Genomic DNA, 25,941 nt, shown 5'->3' on the forward strand with positions numbered 1-25,941 from the left:
TATTTTAATGTGGAAATAATTCTAATCATATATTTGATGGTGAATAAACATCAGAAGACACACTCACCTTTGGGTCCTTGCACGCGGACCTGCAGGGGGGCCACTCCAGCTTTGGAGGCATCCACTGTGAACGCCTGAGGGATGCTGGCTCTGACATTGTTTCCCAGGCCTGGACCCTGGCACTTCACCTTGGTGCTGTCCACGGTGTCACTGACCGGCACAGAGAAGGGACTACCTGCACAGAGAAAACCTCAGGAAAGTCAGAATCAAATATTCTGAGGTGCTCTAGCAGTCTAGTAAACTGACATGTTAATGTTTTATAATGTGTTTCTTCTCATGTTTCAGCCTCTATTCCCACGGCGGTCTAGAGACAATTATGGCTGTGATTCATGACAGACTACATGTTGGTCCCAGACCAAAAGAGGGCTGCAGTAATGAGTCGATAAACATGTTAGCATTTCAGCACTTCCAAATACTTGTCTACTAAGTCAATTCGTTTTTTTGTAGGCGAGGTTAAAGTCAAGTGATTGTGGTTTGTAAAAAGCCTAACGTTTGAATGTATGCTCTGAAAATCATAACAGTCATGCTCATATGTGAAGACAACACTTATAGATAGAAGATAGAATTGGAGGGATGAAACCCTCTTTAATGGTCACACATGTAGAGCACATAGCACACAGTGAAATTTGGCCTCTGCTTTGTCCCATCCTAGTACTAGGAGCAGTGGGCAGCTATTGCACAGCGCCCTGGAAGCAATGGGGGTGGGGGGTTGTCTGGTGCCTTGCTCAAGGGCACCACTGCAGGGCAGGAGGTGAATTGGGACCTCTCCAAGTAGCAGTCCACACTCCACTTGTAAGTATAATAAAACATTTTTGGCTTAGCTCATCTTTTCCAATCATCCAATACTAATGGCTTTTTATGAAGGAAACGAGGCTGACACTAACTCCAGAGTTGGCCTACACAAATAGTCATCCCTGCAGGACTTTATGGTCAAGCCGATATGAAGTATGGTGAACCAGAATCGGAACCATCTAGCAGAAATATATTCACTGTATTTCTCTCCTCTCAGGGGAAAAGGGAACCAGGGGTTTACATTTGGATGAAACCTTTAGATAACTAATATTTAAACTATTAAAGAAGTTAAACATGACAATCATTTGAAGAAGGTTTCCGATTCGTTTTCCCAGCTGTACCTTTGATGGGCTGTCCTCCATATGTGATGTTGAGGTTGTATGTGCCGGTCTCGTATGGGATGTACTCCACGCTGCAGCTGCCATCCTTGTTATCAGTGCAGGACATTTTGGCCTCTGAAGGACCTTCCACCGCCAGACCCAGACCCCCAGTGCCTGCTCCTCTGCAAAGGGAACACCGCGGACATTAGAACCAAAAGCAGGGTCACATTCCACCGTAAACTCTTCCAAATGGAGAATCTTTCTCACTCACCGGGTTTCCACGGTGAACTTGTTAGCCTTGTTGGTGATGCCGCCCTTCAGGCCTGGACCGTGCACACGCACACGGGCTGGATCACAGCCTTCAGTGACAGCAACACGGAACGGACTCTTAGGCACCGGAGAGCCATCGTAGCACACCTCCACACTGTGTGGGCCTGAGAAACACAGTCTGAGCTTTAAACTCTGCCCTGAGAAAAACCAAGCACACGTGCTGCACTGTTCCTACGGTCTGAACTCACCCTCCTCGTAGGGAGTGTACTCAACGTTGTAGGTTCCATCCCCGCGGTCAGCGATCAGGGCGTCTGTGCGGCTGCCCGACGGGTTGCTGATCAGAGTCTTGATGTGATCGCCTCCGGTCTGTGTGAGAGCTCGAGCATCCACAGTGAAGTCTGTGGTCGCCTCCCGGAAAACTCCTGGAAACACAGGAGAGCATGTTGTTGGAGCTTTGGTCACATCTAGGGACGCATCAACTCCATAAAGACACAGAGTGTTTTTCTTTTTCCAAATTAGAAACATGCACACTACTACACTATGTGGAACTTATTGGAATCATTTTTACACAGGATTATATGAGATCACTTTGACTGATTAGATGGAAGTGATGGCACAAATACTGGATTCCACAGCGACAAAAAGAGACTGTAATTCAATTTGGATTGGTCACATCTGACAACAGAAAAAACAAGTTGAAAAGGTTGATCAATTTTTTTTAAAGTGCATATTTATGCAAATGCATACATACAGAATATGCACCAAAAAAATAAATATATATATAGTGACCAAAATTCTTTATAGGAATAATTGATATATCATATCATTAGTGTACCTTTTCCGTCCACTCCTGGTCCGAAGACACGGACTCCACTGGCGTCCACGGCGGGCTCCACGGTGAGCCGGGCGGGGAAGTTTGGCACGTCCTGGCCTCCGTAGCGGATGGTGAGGGTGTAGGAGCCGGGGTACAGGGGGATGTAGGTGATGGTATAGGTCCCGTCTCCGTTGTCCTGGATGTGGACCTCCGCCTCGGTGCCGCTGTCAGAGATGATCTCGATGGTCAGCTCGGCCGGCCCCGCATTGGTACAGTCCACCACGAACTCCCCCTTTTCCCCCACCTTGGCGCGCTCCAGGCCTGGACCAGAGCAGCGCACCTGAGAGTAAAGAGAGACGACTTTTAGTTAAATCATGTTTTAAAATAAATATATAATTTTATATATATAATATGATATAACTTTGACTATTTAGGGGCAATGTAAACATAACAGAATGACTGAGATTCACAATCACCGCTATCCACAACTAATAACAGAAATAAAAAAATAAATAAAAACACTTTAAAAAAGAATATAAGAATAAAAGAAATAATTTGTATTTGTTAAATATATATATATATATATATATATATATATATATATATATATATAAATTGTGTATATTAAAGTAGCATCAGTCAGAAAGTGTTTTAGAAAGTGAATACAAATATGTTAAGAGTGTGGAGTGTATCAGAGTTGAAGCATGAGCCAGATAGTTACAGATAAAGTATGTAATGAAATATAGATATCTGAATGCAGAAAATAAGTTATATCCACGTAACACATGGAGCGAAAGTTCATTTACATGTTGTATAATTCACATTTCCTCGTCTGGATGTGTAGTGTTTGACAGTAACCGTCTCACCTTGGAGGGGTCTGAGACGGGGTAAGCTGTGGGGCTGAAGGGAGATCCGGGGATGGGGACTCCGTCGTAGGTCAGCTCCACCTGGTAGGGCCCCGCCTCTCGGGGGATGAACTTCACCTGGCTGCTCTCTGGACTCAGCCCGGGCTCAACCTGCAACAACAAATATTAAAAGTTATAAAAACACATTAAAAGAGTGCATGCATCATGTTAGGATGAAAACGTTTCTCAAACTGTTAGACATTTATCATTTTTATATATTATTAAAAAGGTAATTTATGTGAGGAAAACATATGGTCAGCTGATATTCAGTTAAACATGTGCAGTACCTTGCTGGCCACTGGCTTCCCTAAAGGTGAGGTGACCTTGGCGGCGACCTTCCCCTGACCTCCGGCCCCCTTCGATTTCACCGTCACTTCCTGGTCTTTGCCGACAGTCATCTCTACAGAGACAAAAATTGGATTTCATGTAAGAAATGCTACAGGTGAAGAGTAACAGATGATTGTCACACTAATAAAACCGACTGAGACCCAGAAACACCAGCTGGTGTTCTGTACAGATCTTTATATGAGACCGTGGTGAGGTATGAGCGATAAGGAAGTACGCACTGTCCCCCAGGCCGGTGACGTTGATCTTGCTGAGGTCCAGTGTGGGGGCCACAGCCACGTTGAAGGGGCTCTTGGGAATGTTATCTCCGCCATAGGTCACGGCGACTCCCAGAGGACCCTGGGGCAGGAAGGGGAGGGACAGAGATGTTATCACACATGATTATGAAGCAACGGGTGGAGAATGATCCTCCCTCAACTTAACGCATCCCAAAGAACGAGAACTGCAGACCAACAACTGACCAAGTCAATCACAGTGCTTTATCAGAATGTGTTTATTATTAAGTAAAGTTAAAAGGATTAGTTTGACATTTTGGGATTCAAATAAGCCACAGTGATGAGCAAAGTACAAACAAACACTGAAAAAGACTTTTTAAAAAGGTAAAAACATGAAAATGTTGCCAATAACTTTCATTAAGTGAAAACACTGTGAAAGGGTTGAAATGGTAAGGCGAAACATATCTACTACTCAAAGATTGACAACATTGGGGTAGCAACCAGTCAATCACAAGGTAACCCCGTCCTTATACCCTGCCTTAACGTCTATTTTAATCTAAATGGGACCTTAATCTACCAAGTTAACATATGTTAAAAAACTGCATGTGCATGTTGGTATGCGAGTGCTTCTCCCATGGTACCTGCTGCACAGGTGTGTATTTGACGGTGTGTGTGTTGTCGTGGTTATTGATGATTTCAAAGTCCTTCACAGCCTCTCCTTTGGTCGGCCCGCTGAAGCTGCAGTCCAGGTTAGCCTTCCCCGCTGCTTTGGTGCTCACAGTGAAGTGGGTGGGCTTGTTCAGCTCCACACCTGAGAGACAGAGAACCAGTCAGTGAGTCCGACTAATCAAAGAGGTTTCATTTTAATCTCTCAAACTCCAGCAGTTCATAAAAAACTTTATATCAGTTCCTGCCGATTCATTCAGAAAAACCTCGTAAAAACGTAACTCAATTTACTCAAGTACTGTACTTAAGTACTTTAAATGACAAACTTGTACTTTACTTGAGTACTTGTATTTTATGCTACATGTACTTCTGCTCCACTACATTTTGAAAGGCAAATATTGCACTTTTGACTCTAATATATTTATACAACACTCATACTTACTCTTTACATATAAAACACATGATAAATAAATAAAGTTGGAGTCGTCTACTACAAATACTCCAAGTATTTTACAGATTAAATGGTTAGTAAATTGGCCCCACATAAAAAAAAAAAACTAAAACCTTGGAATGCTACATATATTAATAAGAAAAAATAACAAAATATAATATTCTAGAACAAAATAATACTGTAAAAAGAGCCATTATCGTAACATTTTCAATTCAGGACTTTTACTTGGAAAAGAGTACTTTAAGACCATAGTATTTGTACTTTTAGAAATAAAAATCTGAGTACTTCTTCCACCCCTGGTCACAGGTGGGAATAAGCTCTGAGCAGCACTATAGTGAAATAAAAACTGTAAAGAGAAAGCTGCAGATTTAAATATGGAGATGGAATATTTCCCACTGAATAAATACTGTTCTCTTTCTCACCGCTGCGGCTGAGTCCGGGGCCCTCGGCCTTCACTTTGCTGGCATCATGAGAAGGATCCACTTTGATCCTGATGGGCGTCATGGGGATAGCCTGAACACCAAACACAAGCAGTCAGACACATTTGATCAAACCCAGTGAATCATGGGCCATCCTCCTGCTGCACTCAGACTCACCTGGTCTGCGAACAGCACCATGATGGTGTAGCTGCCCGCTCCAGGGGGGGTGTACTTCACTGTGAACGTGTCGTTGTCGTTCCTGATGATGTCAAAGTCGATGTCGGCCTCTGCCGGCCCCACCACTCCAGGGGCACACTTGATGCCTATGCTGATGTCCCCTGAGGGCCGGAGACAAACGCCTTCATTACTTCATGATTGAGAAACTAAAATAAATATGCTTAGGGCAGTAGAACCAGTTAACTATCGACAAAGTTACATGTTCTTTGTCCTCTGTTGTCTCCACCACCTCCAGAGTGATATTTCTGGCTTTTTAGCTGCTAAATTCTTCCATGTCTATCGGCCAATTGGTGCTGAGTTGGTGATGTAAAGTGGGTTTACAAAGCAGTTCAACTTCCTGGAACAATGACGGCTAAAATTGCAATCGGAAAAACCAAAACAATGTGCTGAGGGACGCTTAATTGTTCTGGGAAACCGAAAAGAAAGCAGAGCTGTGTGATAGTGTTTTGTGATTTGAAACTACGACATAAGCAGCAATTTGATCCATTGTGGATAAACCAATGTTGATAATTGCAGTTTTAAACACACTGCAGGTCTCTCATTAGTTTATAAAACGCCAATCAAGCAGTGTTAGAAAATACTTATCTGTGAGTAATGTGTGCAACAGTTAAATGTCTCTACCTTGTCCGGCCTCTGCACAGTCCACAGTGAAGTACGTCGGCTCGAAGGCCTTCAGGCCGGTCTTGGCCACCCCCGGGCCCGACACCTTCACCTTGTTAGGGTGACATCCTGCTCCTATATTCATCTGCAATCAAAAACACAGAAGCTTAAAGACACTTTTCTGTAATAATGTCCTTTGTCTAAATGTTTGTGTGTGTGTGTGTGTGTGTGTGTGTGTGTGTGTGTGTGTGTGTGTGTGTGTGTGTGTGTGTGTGTGTGTGTGTGTGTGTGTGTGTGTGTGTGTGTGTGTACTCACCCTGAAGGGACTCTCTGGGATGTTGACCCCTCCCCAGGAGATCATGGCAGTGTGTTTGACGGGTTTACGTGGTGTGTAACTACAGGCATATGTGCCGTTGGCATTATCCTTAACCTGTACATCCACAGGAGTTCCCTCAACATCCTGAGCACAAGTGGACACAGAACAAAGAGGTGTGTGAGTATACTGAGGAGCAGAACACACACATGCAGCACATTTCTGCTGGAACACACACACAGCCCTACCTGAGCCACAATCTTCAGAGGAGCTTTTCCTCCCTGCTTGGCGTCCACTGTGAACTCTGTGGGCTTCCCAACAGCCAGACCACTGCTCTGGAGACCTGGACCCTGAGCCTTGACCTGGAACACACACATCCATGGAGCTTAAGGAATACAGCTCGACATTGGGCTCTAGCTACAACGCTGCAGGAATACATGTCAAAGGCTGCAAAGCTGTACAAGGACCAGTGTAGGTTAAAAATAATATGAATTACGGAGTCTGGGAATGTGGATAATATACAGTATATCTATATATATATAGATAGATAATATAACATTAGACAAACCACACAGTTACAACAAATACAACTCAGCAAAATGGTGTTATCTATGTCGAGGAACCACATCGCTTAATTTTGCAAGGTTGGGTGGCTGGCAGTCCAGCCAGCAGTCACTTGCATCTCCGTGGTTAAATCAGCCGAGGCTAAATATCTATTGCACCATACAGACTGACTATATAATAACATGCATTGTAAAAATATTAAGACCCCATATCCAGCTACAATAGATGATGGGGAAAAATTATTCCTTACCATGAATGATACAGACACTTTAAGCATGTTTTCTACATACATTTATAGATGGAAAATGTGTTTTATAACACCTCAAGTATTTAGATCCTCAGAGATTCTGAATTTTCTCACAAATATATGACTTAATCATCACAGGGAATATCCGAGTCTCCTCCTTGTAAATGTACAACTTTTTTTTGTATTTACAGATAATATAAGCCCTCCCTCAGCTTTGTATTTTTTGACACAATATACAAGATTGAAAGTGAACACTGATTGCCGGTGTGTGTGTGTGTGTGTGTGTGTGTGTGTGTGTGTGTGTGTGTGTGTGTGTGTGTGTGTGTGTGTGTGTTTTGCTGCAGCAAAGTGTGTATACCTTGTCGGGATAGAAGTCTTTGTTTGGTGCGTTGACGATCTCGGCCATGAAGGGAGAGTGCTGGATGTCTTCGTTGTTGCAGAGCACGTGCACGGCGTACTCTCCAGACTCTGTGGGCCAGTAGCGCACGTCACATGACCCATCACCCTTATCGTCACATTCTATCTTGGCCTGAGAGGGGCCTTCCACAGAGAAACCTGAACGGGGAGAGACAACCACACCACGAGCTTAGAAGAGCTGCGAGCGCAGAACTGAGGGGAAAATGTGGATACTAAAATGTTCAGGATTCTTTCCCCGTGTGTTACTCACCCAGTGTGCCAACATTGTCTCCAACAGCCTCCACCACAAAGTCAGCTGATTTGCCGACTATACCGTGCTCCAGCCCCGGACCCCAGGCCCTCACCCTCTGGGGGCCGGCCTCAGCGCCGATCTTCACCTCGATGGGACTAAAGGGAGCAGAGGGCGATCAGTCAGAGGACAGGGACAGCGGTTCAGTAGCAGTGTTTGTTTCAGTGTGAGTGTGTGTACCTGCGGGGGATGTGCTGCCCTCCCCAGGTGATGGTGATGGAGTATGTCCCCGGGGTGGTGGGGTAATAGTCAAAAGCATACACCCCGTCTCCAAGATCTTTTCTTTTGCACGGCTCCTCAAGACCCTCTGTGAACACAGTCCTGCACTTTAGTATCAAACCAATTTGTCTCAACTGACAGATTTAAGGCCAAGGTAATGTATTCTTTCTTGTTTTGCAAAGCATCATGGATATATTATAAAAGAGCCGATGTGGAAATCTAGAGACGTTTTGAGCAGATGGTCTTCTCTCCCTAGAAGAGAGTCGACAATGAGTTGATGGATACTTGACAAATAATGATGAAAACAGTTCATCATAAAGCTAGTTAGAGTTTGTAAGGATTAGTTGGACAGCATTTTCAAACGTTTTATTTCTTAAGGACACATATGGACTAACTTTGGTTGAGCAATACAAAGTTGTTTTTTATCGCAATGTCATCTTGTGCAATAAAACCTTTACTTAAGACTGCAATATGGTAAAGAGTATTATTCCCTCAAAGTATTTACTGTACTGGAAACTGTTTCCTGTCTATTGGATCGAGATCTACATCAGAACTCTATTAAAGTGACCAGTATCGATAAAGAGTTGATCAAACCATTTCCAATGTAAAGAAGTAGGTGGTGTCGTTGTGTAGTGTTTGCGCCGGACTCACTGGGCCCCTTGATGGAGACTTTAAGCTCTCCGGTGCCGGCCCCCTTGGTGAACACCTGGAAGTCTGCGGTCTCCTTCACCCTCAGGCCTTTGGGCTGCAGACCCCGACCCTTGGCTTTGCAGAGGCTGGGGTTGCATGCTGTGGAGAGACACAAAGAGTGAGAGAGGAAGAGATGTATTCTGCCTCCAACAGTATGACTGTGTCAGCAGTGCTTTCAGGGGAGACGGGGAAAGAGGTGCAAGGTGAAGATTACATTCATCGTTTTTGAAGGACTGCTGGAGCGCTTTCAGTATTCTCCTCGTATCCATCCATCTTATCTCAGAGGGAAGTCTTAGAGCAGTGTAAAGGAAATGACTCTTTATCCTCACACAGGAAGTGGAGTATCCTACATATCTCCTGCCAGCAGTTGCTCAGTCAGTGGGGACTTGGCTTCGACCCATCAAGTCTTTAAACTACGGAGGGTGGAGTGGTGCTTGCAGAGGGGCCAGTTTAGTTTGATTTGGTGTGTTTGAATTTTGCACGCCTTCAAAAAGAGGAAAACATGTCAAAGCTAAAGTATGGCTCTTCAGTTGATGTACAATCGTAGTTAAGACTAAGACGATCACTGGTTGTTTTTATTCTGTAACTGTGGCTCCCATTGATGTACCAACATTTATTTATGTGTCTTCAATACAAATATGTTTTTGAAATAAATAAAAAAAGAATATGAGGTGCCGGTTAGGTGGCTCTTAAGGACTCTAATAGCAGCCCACTGCTCCTAATGCTAGGATGGGATAAATGCAGGGTCTAAGTTAATGCTGTGTGTGTGTGTGTGTGTGTGTGTGTGTGTGTGTGTGTGTGTGTGTGTGTGTGTGTGTGTGTGTGTGTGTGTGACTAAACGATATTCCATTCTAATCCTCCATTTCCTTTTAAAGATCGTACAAATAGGATCTGTTGGGTCGAGGGCTGATGCCCTGCAGGAAGCAGAGGAAACCCTGCAGCAACAGAGGCTATTAAAAAGGGGCTCAAGATATTTGACAGGAAGTGGACTACTTAAGGACACCAGAGGAAGAATACAGTTATATTTTATTATATTAAAATTCTTTTTTGATGTCTTCCACACCGGCACACATCCCCTGAAGACTCTTCAGGGGATGTGTGCAGGTGTGGTATAAATGTGTGAACCACTTAACAGAAGTTAATCATCCAATAACAAACAGAGAAACATCTGTATGTTAGAAGGTTCATCCACCAGGTTAAAGGAATACTATCTTAGTGAGTGCCATGGGGAGACGACATGTGTTCTGAGTGCAGTGAGAACGTTGCTTTTCAAAGGTTAAACACCAACACAAATGGATGGAAGCAGAGCATTTAGTAAGATAAAAACATGTTGTTAAACTTAAGACTTCAAGTAAGAATACAATAATAATTGTACACTTTGATCCAACCAGGAATATATATATTGAACCAATAGTCAATAGAGAAATATCTTTGCAATAACAATATGAAAGCTATTTGATCAAACATATTGTGACATTTATTTGTCTCCATATCACCAAAGCCTACTGATGATTACGTTATTTTGAGGTTAAATGATTGTCAGATGACTGTTATGCTGACACACATATAAAGCAGTGAAATATCTACATGGGCACACAGCTCAACCACACACACATCTCACACACACACACACTACCCAAGAGAGATCCCAGGAAACAGGAAATGATAGCAGAAGGAAGAGCCTGCTCCAGAGAGAGGACAGATACCAGCAGGCCTCTATCAGAGAGAAGAGAGGAGGAGGAGGAGGAGGAGGAAGAGGGAGGACGTCCAGTAGAGCAGCAGGAAACCACAGGACAGCATTAGATACAACTGAAGAGAAAACAGCAGGATAAGCAGATATATACGAGGCATCAAATATATTTGTGCCTTTTAGATCCAAGTAGACTTTGTTATAGCCGAGAGTCTGAGTGGTGCAGGAATGAGTCCTAAAAGTTTATGAGTAAGCATTTTGCCAATTCCTGTTCTGCTGTCTCAAAGTAAAAAAACAGGTTATTTGCTTTAAATGAGATCTGTAGGTAACAAAAGCTGTTTCAAACAAGTGATTAAATAAAACTAGTTAATGTCATCACGTCCAATATTAGCCGCGGTAAGCTTAGCGGTGCTGCTAGCTTTTACTTCTGCCGATTGCATTCACGATTCATAAATCATAAAGTGATGGTGATAAATGGAGATATCCTGTTGAACAACATGTGTAAGTATCAAAACGTGTGTTTGCCACAAATGATATTTTCTGAAATATTCCGTTATTCAATAAATAAATCCTATTGGCTTTAGTCGAGGGAGCCCTTGTGAAGCGAACTTACGAAAAGCGTCACTGCACCACTCTATAGAGGCTCCCATCAATGTAAAGTGGATTTACAGGCGAAACATTAACGTCCAGAACGCTTCAGCAACATCTGATGCCATGTTTCTCAGGGATGGTGATATGGAATAATTGCTGCTTATAAATCAATAGAAGTCCTACCCTCGCCCACGGTGACCATGAAGGGGCTCTTGCTGATCTGGCCCCCAGCGAAAGTGACGTAGAGGGTGTGCTGCCCCTCCTGGATGGGCTTGTAGGTGCAGCGGTAGCTACTGTTGCCCTTGTCCTCGATGGTGCAGGGCACGATGCTCTTCTTGCCGGCAGGGTCAATGATCATCACCTCCACCTCGCCAACACCAGCGCCTGAGGACAGAGCGGATAGAGGTCAAGGAAAATGTGTAATTAGACACACAAGGGGTCGCTCAATCAAAACGATAATGAGGACTTTTACTAAATAACTACTCAATTAAGGGTTTGGCTGCATCCATTGCAAAAAGTCCAAACCTCTCTCGCATCGTCCATGTTTTCATTTACCTGCAGTGTAGACATCAAAGTAAGTGCTCTTGTTGGCGATGTTTCCTAATGGCTCGATGCCGGCCCCCTGGGCCGTGGCCTTGCTGGAGTCTCCCTGAGCCATGCCGATCTCCACCTCGAAGGGGCTCTTAGAGATGTGCTGCCCTGCAAACAGCACCGTCACCTAGAGAGAGAGAGTTAACAGAATGCTAAGGTAACCATAACAGGGCCTCAGCAGGTTTGTCAATATCTTAAAAATCATTGGATTACATTTTTTTTTTTTATTATAAATAACTCACCTTGTGCATGCCTGTGACTTTAGGGATGTAGACGACAGAGTAGGTGCGGTTCTTATCATTGTTTCCTGTCACCTTAGCCTGGAAGAAATTGTAAAAATGTTAAAGCTAGTATGCCAAGATGATTCAAAAGCATCTCCAAAGAAACCCCCTGGTTCTCACCTCCTCTCTGTGTCCTGCAGGGTCCTCCACGTACACCAGCACCTCCCCCATCCCCGCACTGATGGTCTCCACGGTGAACAGAGCCTTCTTCATCACAACGTTACCAACGGGCTCCACACCTGTCCAGAGGGGGGGGGGGGGATACATAACATGTGTGAACATTATAACAATGTACAGTAAATGGATGACTGTCTCCCACAGATCTGAAATATACTTGTGGTGGTAGCCGAGAACTTGACCAAGTTACTTGAAATGGTCTACAGACCTTGTTGTGATCAGTTCTGTGAGGGAACTACTTTAGTTCTACAGAACTACACCTGCCAACAGCATCACCACAAAGAAGGAAGTGTCCTCTCTCAGCTAGCTGATGTACAGCTCAGCAGCCTCTCATCCATGAGTTAGAAAAGATCAGTGTATTTAAATAGCACTACATTTAGAGGATAATAATGGATATTGGGGTGATCTGTCCCTTTAAATTCCTCCTCCGGCACAGGTCCAACCTCTTGGACCCCCTCAGTTTGTTGGTCAATGGCTAAAAACATGTTAATCACCCCTGCTCTAAACTGATCCAGCTGCTCAGCTCGGACAACTCTGTTTCCTCGTTGAAGTCTAGCTCCAGGTGTGTGTGTGTGTGTGTGTGTGTGTGTGTGTGTGTGTGTGTGTGTGTGTGTGTGTACCTGGCCCATAGGCACGGGCCTTCTTGGGGTTGAGTTTGGGCCGCAGAGGAGCGCCAGGCTTCAGTTTAGCCTTGGGGAACTGGGACAGGTAGGTCATGACGGAGTGTTCGTCCACATTGGGGTCAACAATCTCTTCAGGGGTGATCACCTAAGAGGAGGATACAAGGAGACAAATGTTTTTTAAAGAAATGGCTGCGTTTCCATGGTATCATATAGAGTGGTGCAAGAATAAGTCCTAAAGCCTGGAAATTGTGAGTATTTTAGCACTTCCACTTCCCTCTTCTTTTTTGGTTAGATCTGAAATAAGGTCTCTGGTTAAAAAAAAAGTGGGGAGATGTTCACGTTTTGTTCTACTACATTAAAATATGTCAATAAATAACCCACTGGTCAATGTCCAAAGCTTATATGTGTGGTATAAACGACAGTTGCTTACAGGTGACTAAATTAGCCGCATTTAGCTTAGCAGTGTTGATGTGACCGTGTTTTTAAGTCTGATGTTTCCATTTAAGGTTTAAAATTCACAAAGTTGTGTCAGTATGTTGTGATTATACTGTATTGTGTGTTTGAAAAATATCTTATTTTCTGCAATTTCCAAAATCCAATGGAAAAATGCCATTGTCCTGTGAGCCGTTGCTATGCCAATTTCTAGGTCGCCTTACAATTCTTAATCACTGCACGGCTCTGTTTGCTGATCGAAGATGCTGTTTGATTAGTTGCCATGGAGATCATACCCACATATATCAAATGAGTAGTATTGTGATTTTTTTTCCCCAACCACATGCCAACCTCTTCCTCTGCTCAGAAAGTACCTGATACGCTCTCACATGCAGAGCCAGACACACATTGTCTGATTCAACAAGCCACAGAGAAAGTGTGCGAGCAGACCCAGAGCTGAAGGCGGAAACAGTAGCGACCACAGAGTCAACTGTCAGCACGCGATGCTGTGCCAACCATGCCAACACTCTGCCAGACGCTCAGCAGAGACCCGGAGACCCGGAGCCAGAGCTGGTCAGAATCTAACAACTAAATTCACATTTTCATTCTGTTCAAAAACCTAACCAGATGAAATGCTAGAGTTCAGATTCTGTCCATTCCCTAAAGGATGCCCAAGTGAGCGCACCACCAGACTCCACAGTGTTGCAGTATGTTAATAAGGGTCTGTCCCGGGCAGGAGACCATTTCTATCTACTAAAATAAAACCTACTTCTCACACCAGTCCTGTAGTATTATGATTAGGCTGGCACTTGAAAAACAAGCCATTATTATGATATCTATATGTTTCTTATATCTATAGTTGAATAATAACCAGAGCACCAAATGGGTTACAACAAAACAGTATGTCCTTCTGCTTTTATTTGCAAAAAGCTATGCATGTCCAGATCTGATGGTCGTGAGTCTTAAATTGACCACAATGTTGTTAACATATGTATGGCACCATAAAATGAAAGTTTTAGGCCAATTTATTTTTGCTGAACTATTTGGCATAATCAAAAGACTTAAGGCCGTTGTTCAAAATGGTCACTTTATAAACCTAAATTATGGATAACAATGGGAAACATGATCTTCTATAAAGAACACATATAACAGCTTTTCTTATGAATTGAAGTAATGGTGTTTGTGTATCTGACCTGAGGGATGCCCAGCCAGTCGTCAGCCTGCTGCATGGCCTCTCGGGCGTTGTCCACTGGTTTGGTCTGATCCCACTGATCCCAGTCAGGACACAGACCTGCAGGAGGAGAGACGGGAGAGGGATTTACAGGAGGCAGCACGGAAATACACAACATGACAATAACATCAGATTCAGCACGCCTTCATAAGAATGTGATGAACCAGACATGCCTATATCTAATCAGGTCTGTATACAAAGAGTTGAATTCAGTTGTATTTGATCTGAGAATATGTAGGACTGAAGGCTGAGGGAAATACTTTGTGTTAAGAGTTATGCTCTAGGCTTATGTCATATTTATTTATTTTTGCTTTATGTACGAGTCAATTGATGTTTTATTGGAAATAGCCTTCTTTTCAATCTATAGTATCAAAGTACAGTTCAATCTACATGCCTGATTATGTCATTCTTTCTGTAGCCCTCCTTTCAATAGTTTAAGCACAATAAACACAGCTAATATTTGACCTAAATTCCTCTAATGTGTCCGGAACATTGAAATCTTCCCGGACACAAAAAAACAGAAAGGCTGATACATTAAAAAAAAACTGTATTTAAATGTGTTTGTATAAGATTAGAACATGGTTAAACACAACAAACATTACAGTCTCCATGTTTGATGATTTGCCTTAGCAACATAAGCATCGTTTTACAACATGTCTTACAATTGGGCAGCAGAGGAAAGGAGACGCCTCTCTTTTAACTCCACACTTGTTGTTGCATATCAGAGAGAGAAGTGCTTCCACTCTAAAACAGTGGAGCAGTATTTCTGAAGGATTAAGGGACATTTAGGTACACAAAGAAAGAGAACTGTTTGTGATACAGCCAATGTCTCTAATTATGGCAGACATGTTGGCTCCAGCCTTGAGGCCACAGATACAGAGAGGATGCACTTCTAATCTTCATTTGAAGGAGAGTCTGCAGTTCTGCGGCTCATCAAGCGGTCTGCCCTTGCATTCCTTCATTGGATGTCATGATGTTCCTTTATTAACAGAAATGCATATCCTTGCTAACCGTGTCAGCAGTAGCTTCTTGATATATCTGACTCTGAGGGTTGTCGCTTAAGGACACTGCTGGATATCTCCTGCTGCATCCTTTGTTGAATCCTTATCTCCGGCTGGAGGCTGTTGGTGATCCACAGGTATGCCAAACATCCCGAGCATGTGAACAGAATCCTTTTCACCACTTTCCCTCACCTACACCCCCCCCCCTCAGGGCCAGCTGCCTGCCCTCAGGTTTTAGTTGCACAGATGGGAATTACGCACTAATGCTTTCTGTGACCTGACCTCAGGTCTGCTGCAGTCGGCACCATGGTGTGCAGACAGTTATGGTTCTTACAGACATAACATACAGGAAGCAACATGTTTTTAATTCCATGTAAAACTGAGGTGCCAGTGTCTGGTTGCAAAAAAAACACTGAGGCTAAAGTTGTCCTTACTTTTTGAAGCTACGGTTGCTTTAGAGTTGGCTCTAATGAGCCCAGAGATTACTCTAGGATGTAAAGGAAAACTATTTCATCTCCTTTTCTAATTGGTTATTTGATTTAATTTGATATTTGGTTTCTTTTCTCCTTTTCCCCCTAAAGGTTAGAACTCTCCTATAGCCAATGAGCAGACAGGGCACCCAACCCTTTGTTCTGTTACTATTTAAGTATTCCCTTAGGGCTCGCTAGAAGTTCTTTAGTAACCATTGCACACCCATACTGGTCTCTTCACAGTGAAAGGAATTGGGGAACATGAATTCATGGTGATTGGAGAGGAGGAGGAAGAGGAGGAGGAGGAGGAGGAGACACCTCTTTCCCTAAAATACTTTTTCCTATTCATTTACATCAGAAAGAGAAGTCTGTAAATGAGCCAATAATATTTTTCGAGGTAAATCAACTAGCCAGTACAGACATGTGAATAGCCCTCATTCAAATCATTCAGGCCTAAAAGTTGTAAAATGCGCTAAAAGCCAAATCTGCTGGACGAATCAATGTTGAGACACAGAAAGATGCTCCTCCTCACACACGCTCCCACTCAGACACACACACTCACACACACTTTCCCTTACCTGGAGCACAGCTGTCGACCAGGGCCCCCAGAGCCCGGCCGGTCTGCCAGTCCCTGTGGAAGTTGGTGATAGGGAGCTCTGGCAGTTTGTTCTGGATCCATCCCAGCAACCTCTGCTTGGGTGTCTTCTGCTTGGCATCTCCCTCCTCTTCTTCATCCCACATGGGCATGGAGATGGAATAGTGCAAGATCAGGGTCCAGATCAGACCCAGGATCAGCTTCAGGTTCCCATCCACGATGGCTTTAGAGTCTGCAGGAAGAAGAGCGAGGGGCACATTTGAAGTTTGCATGCTTAAACATTCACACCAACGGGCAAACAGATCGTAGAAGACAAACCTGGTTATTCAAAAGTGTTTCAATAAAACAAGAAACTGGTGCACCACAGGATGAAAGTCATTTAAAATGTTCCAAAAATGATTTGGGGGTGCAGCCGTCCTTCAAAATAGAGGAAACTGTATAAGAAACTAGGAAGGACTCAATCATTGCTCTTCTATTTAGACTTCAGAAGAGAGAATCTGTAATTATGGGATTTAAATTCCAAATCCCCCCAGGAGCATCTCTGTTATCTGCTATGGCTTCAAGGAGGAGTGGCTGGATGCATGCCTAGAAATCATGGACCATGGTCTGGTCAGAGATATAAGCCATTATACCTCTTTGTACATACTTGTATCTAGCTTCAGAGAAAGCACAGCACTGAGCCCGTACTGATAGACCACATTCATCTGAATACCTCAGATGCAGGTATAATATGGGTTTTGGTGCTGCCTGATTATGCTGTCCAGTCCCCAGCTGGTTTACATCATATCAAAATCCCCTTCCCCCCAAAATAACTTGGTATACACAGGAAAGCCTTTTTCATTGTCAGCTGACGAGTATGACTTTTTCATTTATATCTGGCATCTTTCAATACTATCACCTGAAATCAGTTACAATGGTTACTTCTATTTGATATCAGTGACTCCCAAACCAGAGTTATTGATTGTTGGAAAAATAGAACAACTTTTATGAGTTCTATTTTGTTTCTGTCCGATATATGGCGTGACTGCTTCAGAGACCTTTGCCTGCAATGGTTTGCACGCTACATGGAGTCCAACAGGGCTCCATTCTTGGTCCACTACAATCCAGCCTGAGTCACTCATCTCATCAGCCAACAGGTCACATTGCCTCACCGTGCCAATCATATCCATACATAAATAAGAAGTAGACAGTCATTGTAATTGTCACAAACAAGGAAGAGCTTCAATCTCTCAATATGTGACAGCTGTCTATATTGCAAAAGAACAACAACCAGCACATCTACTGACATGTTGGGGGGGTTCTAACATTTGAGGCATTTGTCTGTGTTGTTCAGACAGAGCCACGCGCTCAGCTGCAAGCAGAGGTGGTGGTGAGGCAACCAGAAGCTAGTTCTCACACGAGGAAGAAAACCACATACATACACACACAGCGGCAACAGAAACACTGCACCGTGCACACACATGTTGCACAAGAGGAGCAGCTGATGAAGAGGTCTGATTGCTCAGGTCCAGCCGTGAGGAGAGGGTTGAGCGATGCGTTTGTGTGTCTTAGCTGATGATAGGAACACAGTCATGGAGGAACATTCTGGTTCTTGTAAGGGTTGAAAGGCTATTACGAGTGTACAAACGATTTTGCTTTATGCAGGGGTTTCTACAAATGTTTACTTTTCGGTCTGTTAAAAGGAATGAATCCCCTTTGTGACAGCAGCTGTGTCCAGTTGGCAGTTTCTCTCGGATTTTAGATTCTTCAACACAGATAAAAGTGGGGGAAAGCATGCAAACATCATAACAAACACCGTTGGACAGTCTTTGCTTATTTCAGTGCTGCTGACATTGTTTTAAACTTTTTTATTTGATTTGTTATTGTAGTTTAGACTGGAATAATTGTCGCTATAGCAGAGTTTCAACTTCAACAAATAAAGTCCTGAATTTATTTTTCTAAGTTGTTTTTGTATAGCAGTGTTTGGGACTGCAGTGGGGGGTTGCGGATTCGGTCAAAACGGAATATGTAAGGCCTGCAGTAGGAGTGTCTGAAAACTGGAAAGAGGGCCCAAACCAAAAGGATTCTAAAGCCAATCAAATGCACAGTTCTACTTCAAATGACATCAAATAACAGGAGTTATTTCTCTGCATGCAGAACTACAACATCTCAGAGTGCTGCTGTCTTGAGTTCATGTTCCAACAGAGAGATGTGCTCGCAAGCTGCCAACCCTCCGATACATGACATGTCAGCTGCTACCAGTGAAAAAATATGCTCATCACAAAGAGGGACTTTGAGTGAGCTGGATTGTAATAGCAGAGCAGAGGAAGAGGCAAACCAAGACGCACAAGACAAGAAAGAGGGAACAAGAGATATACATGTAGCAGAGAATTGCCTTCAAAGATGATTGGCTATAGTCAGGGGTGCACATAACTTTTTTTGCCCTGGTTCTCAAAGGAGCACCTGGAGATGTTGCTTGGTGCTCATCCTTAAAATGAAATAAACTGTAACTTTTGAGGGGGTCTTGACTTTATTTGCCAGACACACGGCACTGAACACACATGCAGAGGTGAACACAGAACACACATGCAGAGGTGAACACAGAACACACATGCAGAGGTGAACACACATGCAGAGGTGAACACAGAACACACATGCAGAGGTGAACACAAGACAACATTAGCACGACCAGTAATCCTACAAGCTGTCATCACTCCCCTCCTGACTGTTCTCCTCTCTGTCTTCCTCTCTGTCAGACATGGTAGCTGATGATGTAGGCCTACTTCTTCCTCTCTGGTTGAGTCTGCGATTAGCTGCTTGCATCCACAAGTCAACAGCTGGGTTTGGGTCGAAAGTCTCTGTTGTCATCTTAGACAAGTGGATGTAATCAAATAAGTATGTGAACATAACCAATAACCTACCATAGCCAATAACAATTTAATGTAACTTATTTTATTTATGTTGTTCATTCATATCTTATTTTACCTTAACATTTATTTATTTATTTATGCATTTTTTTTATCTCTCCAGTTTTAAAGGATATCTTTGGTTACTGTCCTATAGTATACATTGGAATGATTTCAAACCTGTTTATCCCAATAATTATAAAGGAGAGCCTTGGAAATATGTGTTTACATAAATTGTGACCAAACCGTTTGAACTTAGACTAAAGTTAACTATCTAAACACTCAGAGTCCTTTACCTCACTGAGCTGTAGTATCAGCCTCTCAGTCTGACTGGAGAGGACTCTCCCTCCACATTATTGTAGAAACATCTTCTTCTTCTTCCGTTAGAGCAGCTAGCACTAGATGCTAATAACAACAGCGCCAGTACCGGTGCACCCTCCCTCGCTCCCTCTCTCCCTCGCATTTTGGCTGTGAGCTGCGGGCGCCTGATAAGCCAACATCCCCCATTTTCATCACTTACAGCGCCCATCGTACAGGGCAAATGAAACGTGTAACCGGGGTGAAAAGGGTGTTACATTTACTTAATTGTGAATATCGTTACATCAAGGCCGAAAATTAGGATGAGCCCCAACGGTCAAAATGGTTTTTTCATGCGCACCTGCGCACCAGTTATGTGCAGCCCTGGCTATAGTGCATGCCACATTGTTACATTCCAGCCTCGGGACCCATGTTGCGTCCTTTTCCCCCTCTCCACAACGTTTCCACAAACACAAACTTTAAAAAACATAGTTGCCAGAAAACTGTCAGCTATAATTGTCGATTGTACTGTTAGTCAAGTCAGAATTATTTTTTTAACACAACATTGCAATATCTCTTTTCCCTGAAGGGGCTTCAGATGATAGAAGATGAGCTCGGTGCACCACAGGCTGGTACTTGCAGCAGGAATGTAGCTCCGTACAGAAGAGGTGTGTCACACAGCGGGCCGTCAGCCACCTCAGCACAAAGGCAAGCAGTGTTTACCTAGTGATATGTTGATTCGTATCACTTCAATGATTCTGTTCAAATTCATAAGTAGCGATGAACTGACATAAGTTTCACTTTTCAGCAGGAAACGGGAAGTAACCGGATAGATTTACTCAAGTACTGTATTTTGAGATACTTTACTTGAATATTTGTTTCTACTTGAATACATTTCAAAGGTAAATGATTTACTTTTACTTATTTATTCAATCCCTTTAGTTACTTCACAGATGTGGATGAATGATGGTAAATATAATCAAGTGTTGAATCAGACTTTAGTTCCACCTGGAGTAAATCCACCAGCTACCCTGCAGTATACAAAGTCATTCAGACTAGCTGCACCTTTACCAGCTTTGAGAACACTTTCATGATCAATCATTATAAAACATATCATATATATTATTCTGAAATGGACCAATCTGCACAACGACTACTTTTACTGTCGATACTTTCACTATATTTTGATGATAATACTTGACTTGAGTAATATTTAGATTCTAGGACTTTTACTTGTAACAGAGTATTCCTACACTCTGGTACTTCTACTTTTACTCAAGTACAAGATCTCAGTACTTCTCCTGCCTCTGCTTTTCAGGGTTTCCATCTGTACTGACATTTTCACATGAAGAATGACTAACTCTAAACCGATTATCCTTATTGTTGTTAATAATATTGTTCTTGTAATCTTTGCAGCTCTTTAAAGGGCATCATGTAAGGGAAGAGCAGCAGTGTGTCCTCCTGCCGGGTATTGTTAGGACATCAGTTCCCTTTGCTCTGTGATGAGGTGTGTATGTGTGTGTTGCTCTTTGATTCATGCCTCTCACACACAAAGCCACTAAACATGCAAGGAATCTGCCAGCATTCCCAGCAGACCACAGCCAGCAGGCCTGATGGAGCCCATATACGGACACAGTCTGCCACAGATCAGACTCCCCCTCTGCTGACTCATAACCCCCCCCCTCCTTGTGTGTGTGTGTGTGTGTGTGTGTGTGTGTGTGTGTGTGTGTGTGTGTGTGTGTGTGTGTGTGTGTGTGCGAGATGTAGAGGCAACAGAAGCTACCGTATGGAGAATGTGCGTGTCTGCTGTTGATGCTCCATCTGCCCCAAAAACTCCCATGACTCATCCATTTGGCTCGTTGCCGCAGACCCCCCCCCCACCTCCCCCCAGTGCCATGGCTCTGACAACATAGCAACCCCTGACCCACAGCCTGACCCGATCCCAGCGTCTCAGGGAGGGAGAGGGGGGAGCAGAGAGGAACGTTTCTGCACTATATTCAGGTTCAACATCTGGAGCACATTAGAGACGTTGTAAAGGGACAGAACAGACAGCCAGGTCCAGTCGTGTGGTCTCTCCATTCCCTCTCCACCGCTCAGAGTATCCTCATATTTATTATTTGTATCATATATATAATAGAACATTACAAACAATCACATGACATGACCATATGTGTGTGCCTACATGATTACTATACTACACAGATATTACATTATTAGCTTCTATGGGGTTATTATGGGCTCGGCGTGTTTGTCTTCGTCAGCAGGACTCCGGTACCACTGGACTGATTTCCATAAAACTTGGTATGTAGCTTTGGCTAAGGAAGAACCAATTCAAATCTACATTGCGAGATATGTGCTTCATTCGTGTGGTGCTACAATAAGCAGAACAATTTGTTTCTGACCGGGAGGATTCACAGAACCAGCTATCAACGTGTTGTTTAAAAGCTCAGAGGTTTCATAAACTCATCTCATCAAAGCACCTGAATGCAGCATTGTCCTTAGGAGAGTTGGTGTTCTAATACAAATGTGTTATTGTATCCTGTATTATATTTCATGACTGGCATTTTAAAAAGTGGCAAGTATAGTAAGTGATTATTGCTCACATTTTCCTTTCAGTAATCGGAATCATATATATCCCACTAGGTCTTGGATTACACTGTAAACATTTTTGAATGAATAAAACTGTGCTGAGCTAAACAGGGATTGTGATAGAAGAGGTAGTGACACAACTTCACATGAAACTTTAAGTAAAACACCAAAAAAGCAAAACCTTTGCTTTACAACTGTATGAATTCAGCTTGTAGCTTCAAACATCCAAAAGCTGGTATGACCTGGAGTTCTCTCTTTCCCTAACCCTCCCTCCCTTCCTCCCTCCCTCCATGCAACAAGCCATACTAGAGCTACTACACTTCCTTTCTATTCCTTCAAGTCTTCCTCCCCCCTCCTCTTCTCTTCTCTTCACTCCCTCCTCTGGAAAAAGTTCCTCCTGATTTTTTAGCCTTAAAAGGGCAGAAGCAAACTGGATCCTGGCAGCCCTCCCATTCCCTGGGCTCAGGTTACAGACGAGGGGGGGGGGGGGGGGGAAGGGAGAGGGCCGAGATAGAAAAGAGGAAATCAAGGCAGGGAAAAGTGCTGTGTGGGACATTTTTAAAGCCCACACTGACAAAAGCTCCCGCTGAGGATGGGCTGGGGAAGGATCATTTAGTGAGACATTTACAAAATGAAGTTTGAAGGGATAGGGAAAAATGAGAAGCATGAGGAAAAGCGGGAGCAGCTATAGGGACGGGCTCGGACAGAGGCTGAGGGGGTGGGCTCGGACCAGTGGTTGCGTTAGACTTTTTCGTTGTCCGTCATTTGGACGGACAGGATCGTAACATTTCCGTCATAATCCATTATTACCCGTCATTTTATTTGATAAAAGTTTTTAAAGAGTTTTAATGATGAGATGAGACATATTTCATATTTATGTTTGGGTACTGAGCAGCAAATTCATTCATTTTTTTTAATGATTCATACAGAACTTTTAAGGGCATGGAGAAAAAAACACACCGACCGTGTGGTCACTTTTCATGTCAACACGAACAGGAATGATCTATTTGTTCCTGCACTGACGGCACAGCAGAGGGAGCAGAGGCCGCTAAAAACACCGTGACCATTGTGCCTAAACAGGCAAATATGAACCATGCCATCGTTTTAAATGAGATAATTACAATCAGAATATGAACAAAACAACAAGAACAAGAACAACTCAATTGACCTGCTGTAGCCTGAACGCTGATCTCTGCATCGTCGTGCACCCTCGGACAAATCCGTTACTCATCTTTTCTACAGATGTCGCAGAACATTTTGCCATCTTCCCTCCTCAGCCATTTAAACTCTTGCTCCCACTGAACCCGGTATTCCCGCTTGAACTCCTTGCCACTTGCTTGCCCCTCTGCCGCTGTCTGAACGTTGTCAGTTTTAGTCTTACTGGCTTGTCCTTCATCCTCCACCGCATCAATCCCTCTTTTCACCTGGTTTATCCACACCATCACAATTACTGGGCTTATTAAAAAAGCTTCGGACGATCAGCTGCCGTGACATTTTGCGATTTCTAAAGCCGGTTAAACAACGAGGTCAAAAACTAGACTAGACAATAGCTACTTAATATACACACACTCGCCACCAACTGGACAGGGGTGTGAATGACTACATAATAGTTACCGACTACAGTAGAGTACAGTAGATCGCCCTCAGTCTACCTGGCCACTAAGGATGTAATATAATGTGGGCCGCTGGTGGGCATTTTGGCGCTGTTCCGAGTTGTGTTCTAATCTGTCAAAATGACGGACTGCTTTCAGATTTTTCCGTCATTGTTAGAAAAAATCCGTCATTGACGGAAAATATTCGGTTAACGCGACCTCTGGCTCGGACAGAGGCTGAGGGGGTGGGCTCGGACAGAGGCTGAGGGGGTGAGAGGAGGACATCGCTGAACATGATGAATGAGGGGGGTTAATAAATACCAGGCGGCTCTAACAAACTGTTGTGAGAGAACTACGATCAGCCGGAGAGCAGCGTCTGGTCTCACAGTAACTCAAGAGTCCGTGGCCTGGCAAAAAGGAGTCAGGTTTAGAGAGTAGAGACATGGTTCTGGTATCATGATGGGTCTTTTTGTAGGTGACGGCACTATTAAGATTGCAGGATATGGTGTCACTGTAGTTTATGTGCAAAGGACCGATTCACTTTAATATCTCCTGAGTAAGGTAAAGAATATGTCTGCTTGTTCGGTCTGAACATGAGGCATGGGGTGCTGGGGCAAGTTTCCAACTCTGATGTAATGCAATAGCCTGAATACCACTGTACTGAATAGGAATGTGCACTGGGCTAATCCTCAGTATCCACTTGACCGGTCCCCTTTGCCTGTGCAGACAGGAAGTTATGCTAATGATAATGAGCTGGCAGGAAGTGATCCATTTTGACCTAACTGAAGCTAAACTCTGCCTTATCTCACTCCCTGGCAAACATTCCTCTCTGCCCTCACTCTCTCATTTCTATCTTGTTCCTGAAGATTCATCTTGATGTTGTATGACATCGCTGACACACGCAGGCTCGCAGTAAAGAGACCATTTAGATTTTCCGATGCTTGTGTACAGAGGTCTTCATTACCTGAGCTGACTCTGCAGTTGTAGGAGTCTTGGGAGTTGCCTTAGTTATTGTTACTGTAATTACTCAGGACACATAGTTTTATACCTGTATTAAGTGACGTTTTGGCCCCCCGGGGGTAGGGGAAACTAGCTGTAAAGATGGTTTTGACATATCATCACCTTATAAAGTTAATATGGTGAAGCATTCATGTGGAGTTGTGTTTACGGCTGCCTGATGATGCAAGTCCACCACTCACTCTCATTTTAACTCCATTTTGGTCTCCATTAGCTGCTAGTGCTACACTATTGGCTCATTTCCATTGCAGGGCCTCGCTCGGCTTAGTATAGTTAGGCCTTGTACCTGGCTCACTTTATGCTGCGTTTCCATTACAGTTTAGTAGCTGGGGCAGTAACTATAGTAACGCAGTGTAGGCGGAGCCGTGACGTCATCTTCGATGAGAACCACAGAAAAACAACACAGCCGTTAGCTGTTAGCCCTCAGAGCTCATAGCTCCTCATATCTGTTCAGAAACTAGACAAAAGTTAAAGTACAAACCACAGACTGCCTGTGTCATGGCGAATACAGTCGCTGGTTTATTTATGTCTGTATAGGCCGTTGTTGTGAGTGTGGACGGTCGGAGCATATACTGCGTTAGCTTAGCCGATCTCCATTCAGAAAACACGCATTTTAAAAGGTTTTTCGCCTGCCGTCTGTCTGCAGACTTGTCAAAGCATTAATTCATGGTTTTTACTAACCAGTATCAGTATGTTGTTACTTCGGCATCATTTTGAAACGTGTATTACAATTAAATCACGGTCAAATATGTTCATCTTGTTGTAGTTGTAGCCCTCTTGCCAGCGATTCTCTCTCTAGTTTAGCATACTCAGCCCGACTCAGCCTGGTTGTTGGCCCGCTAAGAACCTCGATTTTATGGGGCCAGAAAAACTGTGAAATAGTACCCGCTAGCCGGTACTACGCCTAGTGGAAACGCAACCAAAAACGGGCCGGGCACGGCACGCTTAAACCGCGCTGTAGTGGAAATGCGCCATATGTTCACCAGCTAGTCCCTGCCTGTTGTCCATCTGCTGTTTGGTGCTGGATGGGTAGTGTGCTCAGATTT

General features: G+C 43.6%; 1 protein-coding gene across 5 annotated transcripts in view; it reads right to left on the reverse strand.

The window, feature by feature from the left end:
* The window catches only part of flna (filamin A, alpha (actin binding protein 280)), a 60,826-nt gene that overhangs the window by 20,833 nt on the left and 14,052 nt on the right, over positions 1–25,941 (reverse strand). For all 5 annotated transcript variants that reach the window (XM_034208668.1, XM_034208671.1, XM_034208669.1 and 2 more), the window contains 25 exons: positions 16,499–16,747; positions 14,412–14,509; positions 12,784–12,931; positions 12,107–12,225; positions 11,948–12,025; positions 11,670–11,832; positions 11,298–11,498; positions 8,795–8,932; positions 8,105–8,231; positions 7,886–8,022; positions 7,577–7,773; positions 6,656–6,769; positions 6,411–6,554; positions 6,116–6,239; positions 5,435–5,595; positions 5,261–5,351; positions 4,363–4,532; positions 3,728–3,845; positions 3,449–3,561; positions 3,123–3,272; positions 2,278–2,596; positions 1,691–1,864; positions 1,444–1,606; positions 1,194–1,354; positions 68–235 (listed from right to left, as the gene is read on the reverse strand). In XM_034208668.1, coding sequence (XP_034064559.1) covers positions 68–235; positions 1,194–1,354; positions 1,444–1,606; positions 1,691–1,864; positions 2,278–2,596; positions 3,123–3,272; positions 3,449–3,561; positions 3,728–3,845; positions 4,363–4,532; positions 5,261–5,351; positions 5,435–5,595; positions 6,116–6,239; positions 6,411–6,554; positions 6,656–6,769; positions 7,577–7,773; positions 7,886–8,022; positions 8,105–8,231; positions 8,795–8,932; positions 11,298–11,498; positions 11,670–11,832; positions 11,948–12,025; positions 12,107–12,225; positions 12,784–12,931; positions 14,412–14,509; positions 16,499–16,747 — 3,825 coding nt within the window. The remainder of the gene's footprint in view (positions 1–67; positions 236–1,193; positions 1,355–1,443; positions 1,607–1,690; positions 1,865–2,277; positions 2,597–3,122; positions 3,273–3,448; positions 3,562–3,727; positions 3,846–4,362; positions 4,533–5,260; positions 5,352–5,434; positions 5,596–6,115; positions 6,240–6,410; positions 6,555–6,655; positions 6,770–7,576; positions 7,774–7,885; positions 8,023–8,104; positions 8,232–8,794; positions 8,933–11,297; positions 11,499–11,669; positions 11,833–11,947; positions 12,026–12,106; positions 12,226–12,783; positions 12,932–14,411; positions 14,510–16,498; positions 16,748–25,941) is intronic.

Source organism: Gymnodraco acuticeps, unplaced genomic scaffold, assembly GCF_902827175.1.
Source record: "Gymnodraco acuticeps unplaced genomic scaffold, fGymAcu1.1, whole genome shotgun sequence".
NCBI classification, from domain to species: Eukaryota; Metazoa; Chordata; class Actinopteri; order Perciformes; family Bathydraconidae; genus Gymnodraco; species Gymnodraco acuticeps.